The sequence below is a fragment of the Clupea harengus genome, unplaced genomic scaffold (genome assembly GCF_900700415.2).
Source record: "Clupea harengus unplaced genomic scaffold, Ch_v2.0.2, whole genome shotgun sequence".
NCBI classification, from domain to species: Eukaryota; Metazoa; Chordata; class Actinopteri; order Clupeiformes; family Clupeidae; genus Clupea; species Clupea harengus.
In genome coordinates, this window is record NW_024879670.1 from 91,887 (window position 1) to 102,500 (window position 10,614).

General features: G+C 41.7%; 1 protein-coding gene across 1 annotated transcript; it reads left to right on the plus strand.

The window, feature by feature from the left end:
• Nucleotides 1-7,109: 7,109 nt before the first annotated feature.
• LOC122129556 (C-reactive protein-like) lies at nt 7,110-7,929 on the plus strand. Its single transcript, XM_042704498.1, has one exon. It carries the CDS (start codon nt 7,204-7,206, stop codon nt 7,927-7,929), a length of 726 nt encoding a protein of 241 aa, XP_042560432.1. The 5' UTR covers nt 7,110-7,203.
• Nucleotides 7,930-10,614: the final 2,685 nt, after the last annotated feature.

Genomic DNA, 10,614 nt, shown 5'->3' on the forward strand with positions numbered 1-10,614 from the left:
GCATTCCCCTGTCCTACCACATCCTGCCTCACGGTGCACGTTCTTGAGAGATGACCTGGTTGACCACATGTCCAGCAGGTTGGCGGGCCATAAAGTTGCCACCTTCCCCCTCTCCCTCTGGCTCTCCCTCTGCCTCTGAAATTTCCTGGAGGAGGCTGTGTCCAGTTCGATTGTCCGTAGGCTGGGGGTGGGGGGCCATAAAACTGGGGACATTGAACAGACACTGGCACAGGCATGAGATCCAGTCCCAGGCCTGGTGCAGGAGTTTGGGCTTTCTTCATCCCTTTCACATAGTTCAGTTGACTTTGAACCAGCTTGCGCTGCCTGTCAATGTCCTGTTTTTGCAGACAGTCCTCTGTTTTTCTGTGCAGAGTGACGTAATGAGTTACACCATCTTTTAATTCTGATCTTGGCATAGATCCAAGAATGATGTTTCTCTCCATCTCACTCACCAGATGAGTTATGAAGTTTGGAGCATTTTCTTGCAAAATGGGTAGTCCAGAGTTCAGCCCAGCCTCAACTGAATGTCCCCTAGTTCGGCATGTGTGCGGACCTTTTATAGAGCACTGTTCTGCTATCTCTGAGTCTTCCTCCTCATCTAAGTCACTGTCTTCTCTGTCCCTACCCCACACTTTCCCAAATGGGATTTGTGCTGCGTTTTTCACTGCTGTTTTAAACCTCAAGGGAAGCAATGGTGCCTGTGGATCGGCCTGTGGATGTGTGTCCCTTTCCTCCTCACTACTAGAGTCACCCACAATTTCTGTTTCCCGAGCCCCATCAACCACTCCTCCACTTATATTAAGTCGTACTGTTCTCTTGTCTTGCTTTCCACCACGTGTTCCCTTTTCTGGACTGACTTTGACATTCAGACATCTCCACGCCTCATCCCGCATTCTCTTCAAACTTCGTAATTGCCTTATCATTATATCAAACATCTCATGTCCTAATCCTACTTGTCCTAACTTCAAAACATTATGAATTAATGTCTCTTTTCCCTCGATTTCATTTATCAACAGCTCCAGTTGGGGCAGTGAAGCCTGCCCTCTTATTGCTTGTGTTACATGATCATTCAATTCAACAAATGTTATCTCTCTCATATCCCAGAATGCTTCTGTGTCCTGTCTCTCCTTCCTCCTGCATGACATTCCTTCTTGGGACCCCTGTGCCCATACATCGTCTAATTCTGTCAATACTATGTCAACCCCCATGACCTTGTCTCCAGACCTCTCTCTTTCCTCTATTTCCTGCCTTCTCTTTGTCTCTCGTTTCTGACAAACCCTCTTCTGGTCATCTCTTAATAAATAACCATAATTCTTTTCACCTTCCTGTGTCTCTCTTACCAAACATACTGTTGAAGATGGCGTGTGTGACCTCTCTGGCTCTACCTCCTCTTCTGTGTTTACATTTTCAACACCCCCATGAATGGCATCCTTGGCTGTTATCTCTGAGGAATGCTGTCTCAATGATTGCTCTCTGACCTTGCCAACATCTGCTAGTGCTATCTCAGTACTCCTCCCTGCCTCTAATTGTTCCATCCTCCGAGCCATAAGATTAACTGCTGTGTTAATGTCATCAACTGCTGCTTCCAATCTCTGTTCTACCTCTACACTGATATCGGCCTGACCCGTAAAACCCCCTTTAAATTCTACAACAGGATTCTGCATGTCAGGTAATTGTGGATATAGCTGGTTAACATGGGCCAATGGTTCATTAACTAGAACATAGGGTGGGGGGTGTAAATGGCTTTTCTCCAAAATTCCTCAGTTCACACTCCCTCGGCTTGCTGATACCAGTGACCTGTCCCAAAGTCTGCCTTTTCTCCCCAACCTTATCCTTTGCCAGCTTCATAAAGGCCCTCAAAGTCTGCAATTCCTGTTTCCTTTTAATTCCCCTCTTTTCACTGGTTCTTTATGCTTATAAAATTTGCTTATGACTAATACAATTCAACTACCTCCTTTAACGGCGTAGTTGGTTCCATATCTACCAAAGGCATTTCTGAATCCAAATAATATCACACTATTATATGTAATCTGACTATTCTTCTCACCTTCCTAATACAACTGAGTGTGTGTGTGTGTGTGTATGAACGCACAAAGCCTACACCTCTGGTCCTCTGTTCCCCCTGAACAGCCCCCACCCTGTGTGTTTCTAGGTCTCCCTCTGTCTCTGTCCTTCTAGTATAGACACGTTTTTTATCAACCCAGTTTTCTTAACAATCAATCACAATGGTTTGTTTTAAAAAGTCAAAGTTGCTGTTAGCGATGTCATGTCTTATAATCAAACTACAATACTTCGGGCTATGTTAGTCACGATGTTTTGCGCATACAACTCGCTCACACACAACACAATCTCGTATTTCCACTTTTCCCAGATCAAATTCCCATATAATCCCACAACTTCCCTGCTAATTTAAAAACAATTTCAAGACACAATGTCCATACAACTCTTTCTATTCCAATAATCCAATTCCTCCTTTATATCTATCTTATACGTGCTTCACACAAAAACTGAGTCTCATCTGTTTTGTCTGAAAACACGTCTACTCTAGTCAATTATTCAACCAAACCATTCAAAACGTTTTCAATCTCCTAAATAACTTTAACACACAAGAACAATGGCCCTCATTCTCGAACATTTTCTGAAGTTTCTTCTGAAATGCTTCTTACGGGCTTCGGAAAAACAACGTAAGCAAAAGACATCCGCCAAATTCATGCACGCTTGAAAATGTGGTCCTACGCAGCAGAAGTTTTCTGGGCTGTGCTCCCCCGGAAGAGTTTTCTTAAATTGAAAGCGCGTTCTCGTGCTCCTGAATTTGCATACATACACGCCCTGCCAGCTCCTTATAAGGGCACGCAACCGTAGTGACGTGTGCAGTCGGAATCGACCGAATCTACACGAAAGCAACTCGTAAACGAGTCATGTCAAAGCGGAAAGCGATCACCCTCGAGTAAACGCAGATCTAACTTCAACTATATATGTCTATGACTTGAACGGTGCAGAGATGGACTGTTGCAGGATGTAGATGTGTCCATTCTATTCCACTATAGCTATATCAACGTAATTGAGTTTAGTGCTTATTTATTTATTCACTTACATTTGCAGTGTTCGTGTACATTACATTTAGTCATTTAGCAGACACTTTTGTCCAAAGCGACGTACAAGGGATAGAACAGTCAAGCTACGAGCAATAGAGACCTAGTGTAACAATAAATACTACTTTACATAAGAAATAGAAAAACGAAATAGGAAATAAAAACGAAGTGCAGGAATGTAACTGCTATAAGTGCAAGTTAAGCACTAGTCGAAGTGCCAGTTAGGAAGGGAGGTGCTCTGAAGAGTTGGGTCTTCAAAAGCTTCTTAAAGGTAGAGAGGGACGCGCCTGCTCTGGTAGTGCTAGGCAGTTCGTTCCACCAACGTGGAACTACTTGAAAATTCTGGATTGCCGTACTTGCACAGACGGCAGTGCCAAACGACGCTCACTAGACGAGCGCAGCATTCCGGTGTAGTGCTTTTATTTATTTTATGACATCACAGTGCCTCGTAGAATCATGACTATAGGCCTACATGTGAAACGTAATTGTTAATGATACTTTAATCCGAGGATCTGTAGAGTTGATGTGAACGCAATCACCAACGATTTCTCACAAATTCATTAACACGGAGAGTTTTCTTAAATGCGATTCCCCAAAAAACCACAAGATGGCCCACGGGGCCATCTTGTGGTTTTTTAAGGAATCGCATTTGAGAAAACTCTGGCCGAGTTACGACTGCTATTTCGAGTTCGGAAAGTCTTCTGAAGTTCAGAGCAAATCCCAGATGAGAAAACTTTCATGAATGCCAAATGTTGTCCTAAATCCAATTCCTCTTAAATTCCTCTTAAATTCCTCTTAAATTCTTCTTAACTGCGTTCGAGAATGAGGCCCAATGATATCCAAGTAACTCACAACTTCACAGCCTATGTGATAAAACAACGTTTTGCTCGTATATTTCTTTGCCAGTTCACAACTTATCCAAAAAATTACTTTTCACGTCAGTTTTTCACACAATATGCGAAAGTTGAAGAATCAACATGAATGTATTGATTTGTATGTGTCTTGCATATGCCGGAGATTTCTCATTCATTCATTTATCCGTCATCCACACCAAACTAGAAGCATTTAGATAACTAGAGATCTTAAAATGAAAACCTCTTATTATTCACGAACTTTTTATCAGGATTGTATACAATCCTTCAGTGAATTTTTAATGCTCCTTATTGATCACTGCAATTATCAGGCTCTTTATTATTCACGGCCTGCAGCGATCTCACAGAATTTTTCAGTCACTCACACTTTCTCACTCATGCACCTTGTATGTTCTCCACCTCTCAACTATTTAATGTAATTAACCTCTTTCAGTTTAAGTGTTTCACACATCAAATATCACAATACTTCACAGAGCTTATATTTCCTGAAAAATAAAACAAGTTCAGTATATCCCACATCAACCAATGATTTTGACCAACCGCTCCACTTTTCTCCAGCTGACACACCCACACAATTACTGATTACCAATATCAGTATTTGATAACAGACCAACATTCATCACAACTCAATGAGTCGTTTCCCAGGTTCTCTAATGCTTGAGAGAATCTTTCACTCAACAAGCACCATAAGTGCAGTATAACTACCACTTATACACAAAACAAAACACCACAAGTGCAGTATAACTACCACTTATACACAAAACAAAACACCACATGTGCAGTATAACTACTACTTATACACAAGACGAGTTAGTACTCACGAGGTGGACTGGAGACTGGATGTAGAAATCTGGAGGTTTATTATTGTAATCAATAAGCTACAATAAGGAGATGGTCCATGGATTAGCTCGATCTCATTGTATGAACGTTTTGGATGCCAATTTAAGGCCTGTAACCTGTGGGATGTGTCCTATCTGGCTGTTTGCCAAAACCAATCAGAATTAACTACTCCCTCTTCTGTAACTCCCCTGAGTACCCTTGTGTGTGTGTGTGCTTATGTGTCAATGTATGTGTCTGTGGGTGTCTGGATCTCCTGAGACCCCCTGACATCCTCTGTGACCCCTGTGTGTGCCTAAGGCTCCTCTGAGAACGTCTGACCCCTTCCCCACCTGGTGCGGATATCCTGAGGCCCTCAGTTAATTGTTAATTGTTAATTGCTAATTGTTAATTGGCGCCTGTGTAATGGTCTATGTCTGCTTCCTGTTAAGTCTACTCTTCCTAAAGTGAGACTCTCATACTGATAAGCTAATCCATGTTCATCTTAACATAAAAATATCCCACAAATTCATTATTAAACTCATGTATACTTGTGCATATCGATTGTTTAATAGAATGGCTGATTTTTAACAAACTGTCCGATAACTGACATAGCTACGCTAGCGCAGCTAGTGAATAGCTAACGTTAACGTTAGCTAGTTTTAACCGTTTTAGCCAGAGATAACTTGTCTAAGCCTAGCATAACATCAGTGGTGAAAGTAAGCCGGTACTGTCAATGACAATAATGTGAATAATGAGTATGCCTATGATCATGTAGGCTTAGTTGATTGCTTTAGCTGAGGACATTTCCAACCTAACAAGAGTATGGCAGATAGCTAATGAACGTAGAGTTGACTGTGTGGTCTGCCACACAACTTAATCCACCGGAGACATTTGGCCCTGCCTTGTTTTAGTTTGGGAAATGGGATAAAATATACCCCATTGCCTATCCTCTCATGATACCTCGTATAAGTGTTGTATCTACCCCATGCACATCGTTTGACCATTTTTGTTCAACTTACATTACAACAAACCCCATAAAACAAGTGAAGAATCACGGTTTCTAATGCTACTCTATGGAGTTGTAAACTCAAGATGTCCGAGTGCAGTTGTTACTAAACTGCCATTGGCTCGTCTGCGTCCGAGGGGCGGGGCTTAGCCATAGGTCAATTGTTCAGACGGTATGTACATTTATTAACATGTCTATTTGTATTGATGTCTGTGCCTTAAACTAATATAGTTATGTGTATTCCATGATGTTTCACCTGGTGCATGAAATCCAGAAAACTAGATATGTTGAAACGGCTCCACTCACAAAGGGACAAGGGGCTTACTTACTGGGGATGAGCTAAGCCTGAAAAGTTTGTCCCATTGTTTGTCTTTTGCACTGACAAAAGCATGTGTGTGCACACCTTGAAATTGGTCACATCTGTATTACATCTGTGCCTTGACCACGAAGAGGCCCTGAGATGGTTGACTTTTAAGACATATTTGGTGAAAAAATTTTCCCACAATGTCTTAAATTCCCAAGAATCTAGTCCCACACAAACAAGTACGGAACACTCAAAGAGTTTCTTCGTTTTAGAGTATCTTTGTTTGCCTTGCTACACATGTCAGTTTATCAAGCACAGAGGGCTTGTCCCACCATCTCATTTAGCAAGAATTGAGGAGTTGCAGAGTTACACCGCTGTTGTTTGTGTCAGGGGAAAACAAGATTCAACAAGTGAGGAGCGCTGGGCTGAATAGATCAAGACACCGGGGCGTGCAGAAGTGCCCTAGGTGGAGAAGCTTTTTGAAAGTGTTTGTGGACTTGAGCAATCACATCAACAGATGAGTTTGCCTGTTTGCAGGTTCTCAACCCAACCCTAGGGTGAAGTAAGACATATCCATAATGAGTGATTTGTACACTGTGATCAGTTGGTAGAAAAAGTGGAGACTGGTTGAATGCTGTCTGAAAGAATAACAGCTTGTAGGCCAAACAGCTCTTTGTGAATAACAAGTATGGTTGTCCGTCAGCGAACATGCAAAAGCTGGATTTTATGTCCCTGAGGCAAATGCCTCTTACCTGTTCAAACCTGACCTCCCCATTTCCTCACCAATGGGGAGACAAGATGATTTATGAGCACTGGGAAGGCCAGTGATTCCCTTAATAGTCAAACATGATGATAAAGTAGGGGTAAAGAAACAAACATGATGATAATGTAGGGGTAAAGTAACAATCAGTGTTACTGTTGGGTGAATACATTAAACTGACCTTCATGAAAAGAAGTTCTGCCCACGGGTCATGTTAAAACAAGAAACTTTTATTTAAAATTAGGGGCATTTTTAGGCCTACAGCAAACATCACTCTCAGTTATATACAAGCCATTTCAGTCAAGCCTTCTTCAGAGGTCAGGTGTTGTCATGTTTTATTTCCCTCCTTTATGTTCATGTGTGCCTGTATGTGTGTCCTTTTGTTTTTTTTAGATCCATTTGCTGTCTTCACAGTTACACGTGCCGCCAGTGGAAAGGCGTTTACCTTTGGTGCAGAGACGGCAGACAGTTACGTCAAGCTAAACCCAAACCTGAGCGGGGGAATTGACGTAGCTAGCGTATGTCTCAGGTACTTCTCCGACATCCCTGACAAAGACAGAGAGCAAACCTTCTTCTCCCTGGCAACCCGTTCCCACAGCAACGGTTTCCTGCTCTGCAAGCAGGGACGTAACCGGCACCAGATGTACATTGGTAGCGCCATGGCAGACTTTTGGGGGCTCCCAGACGAGTTAAACGGGTGGAACTCGTTCTGTGCGACCTGGGAGTCCTCAACCGGCCTGACCCAAGTCTGGGTGAACGGCAAACCCAGCTCCAGGAAGTCCGTCTTCAAGGGCGGGTCTCTCAGAGGAACACCTGTCATCGTGCTCGGTCAAGACCAAGACGCCTACGGTGGCCAGTTCAGATCAAACGATGCGCTGATTGGTCAGCTCACGGATGTGCACATGTGGGACCGGGTGATCTCCCCATGCGAGATCACGCAGTTCTCCGAGAAGAAGATTGTCGAAGGTGGGAACGTGATCAACTGGGAAGCATTGGATTACACCGTGTTTGGAAATGTGATCGAGGAGGGGCCGATTAATGAAAATGTCCGGCAGGACTGTACTCTTCCTGAATAGAACGATCACATTTACTCAGGCCACAAATCACAACTATTAGGCCAGTGTAAAAATCGAGGATTAGTGGCTACAAGTTTTTATTAAGGTTTTTGCATGGCTTTTAGGTAGTTAGCGCGCTAGTTTTAGACCAAACCTCCTCTGCTTTAATTATCATTTGAGAGGTCAACACAATTATTGAGAACATAACATGATCAGTAATTCAGCAAAATCATGTGTCAAAAGTGATGATGACACGCCATTGTGTGTTGACAGTGACTGTTGTGTGAGTTGTGATTCTGAGGACTGTAGTGGTCACACTGCATGATTCATGAGGAGTCTCCTTGTTCTTAATTCTAGTTTAACCACAGCACATTCTTGACTGACAGATTGCACATACTCACCACTGAGGTGGAGCTCTGAGTTTAGCAGTATGGATTATCCTTGTAGCCTATAGTTGCTCAGAATGAACATATTGCCCAGATTTTGTCCCTATGCAGCACCATTTTGCCCAGATTTTTTCCCTATGCAGTACAACCTTAATGTGACAAAAGACACAGAAACTACAGTGTGTGGTTCATCTTCTTTCTCTGCAGAGCCTCTTCTTCCTCTCTAAGTGGGGTTTACTAGATGGCTTTGGCCTATATGTTTTCTCTATACTTGGTTTAGCCTACATGCAAGATGATTCCAATGCTTAATGAAAGCATTTGCCTTTTCTTGAGTGTACTTGTCAATAAAAGCAGTATGCTCCAAAAAGTCTCCTCCTGTGATGATGTCAATGTTGTTCTTGCTCCACTCATGTCATAGGCTACCTGAGATTGGGTTAACATAAATTTAAATTTCTCAGAAGAACTAAAATAATTAAAGATAGACACATCATATAATTTTATTACCAGAAATGCAAAAACAAAAGGCACGCAAGAGGCAAGGCAAGGAAGTATTTTTCTCAGCCATGTACCAGTAGGTTGCTTATGTGCGAAGTCTCATCACAGCCTACCTGTGTTCTACTCCTAATCTGATAATACCATTAACCTTTGTTCTGGCCTTCAAAATACATATTAACCCATGTGTGTTTTGTTGATATGACCCCCCATTAGTCTAGAATCTCACTACACATTTTAATGATTAACGAATATAGAAGTAAAGTTTAATATATATATATATATAGTATATAGCATAAATACGAGGACATGATGATGTTAGAAATTAGTTTTACGTTAACAACATCCCTGGATCTATATCTGTTATACTTTTATTAAACTCACCACAAAATTTCCCCAAATCCATGCCTATTGATTTACAATGCATCATGCATTTCAATAACATTCTAGTATGGCTGAAATGAGCATATAAGCAATAATAATAATAATAACTAATTATTAGTTTTGTGTTCTCGGGTAGGTTGTATAGATTGTCTGACAAACATATACACAATTCCACAAATGCTTTTGCTAGAAATGAATTAAATATAGTAAAACACAAATTAGACACATATATTTGCAATATACTGTACCGTAATACATTTGATGTCATGAAAAGTAAGAGTAAGCTGTTAACCTTCAGAAGGTGGCCTTGCACTCTCACCATGTGTTTGATGCTGGTGCGCACTCCTCCCCCCCCCCCCCCCCCCCCCCGTGCTTTGCATTTACTATTTTATCCCCTATTTTTGTTTTATTGAAATAACCTGTTTTTGTACACTCTGTGGTCTGGCTCCCAGTTATGTTGCGCTTCATGAGCCGGGTCATGAGAGCATTTTCAAGAAGGAACCAGCTCCTGACTCGGGTCACCATTGCAAATCGATCTGCATTGACACCTGATCTGCAGGTCTGGGTATTTTATGTAGCTTCAATGGCCTTCAATCCAACATCAGATCTGTTGTTGCAGTCTTCTATAGAGAAGACTCTTCATATTTATTAGAACACTAGTTGTGGGAAATAGAAATTAGACCACTAAAAACATCAAATAGAGAAAAAGCCTAAGAATTAGTGGGGAAAATATAACCTGTTTATTACTAAATGCAACGTGTAGTATGCAATAAAACAGTAAATTAAATAGATTCATTGTTTACTTCCCATGACATTAGACTTATTCATCAAAAACGATAGGCATAACTATGTGGACATTTGAACTTACTTTTTATAACTTCATTTATAATCGACACCCTGTTCAATAGATGCTGTAGTTACAGCCTTGTTGTGTTTGGAAGGGAGGCCTACGCCGGGCAGGAGAAAGGAAGCTTGATTAAAAGTTCATTTAGATGTTGATGTTATGGAACAATCATGGGGATATGCCTACAGAACACATTAGTGTAAATGGGCATTAACATCATTAACAATAAGGGCATCTAAATGGGTTGTTAGTGGTGAATATGCTGCATATGCGTCACTATGAAATGCAGTGCACAGTGACAGGATGTTATGACAATGTTGTGATATCCACTTACAAATCAGATCACAATCCACAACAGGAAATAACTCTCTCTATGTGTGTGTGTGTGTGTGTGTGTGCATAATGGCTGATCAGCCATATTTCTCAGGTCAGTCAGTAGTTAAGCAGTCTACCACCCCCCCCCCCCCCACCCCCCCACGCATCAGGAAGGTGTAATCTGCTATGTGTGAATGAGTGTATGTGTTTCTCTCACTCTATCTTTGTCTATGTGTGTTTGTTTGTGTGTGTGTGTGTGTGTGTGTGTGTGTGTGTTTGTGTGTG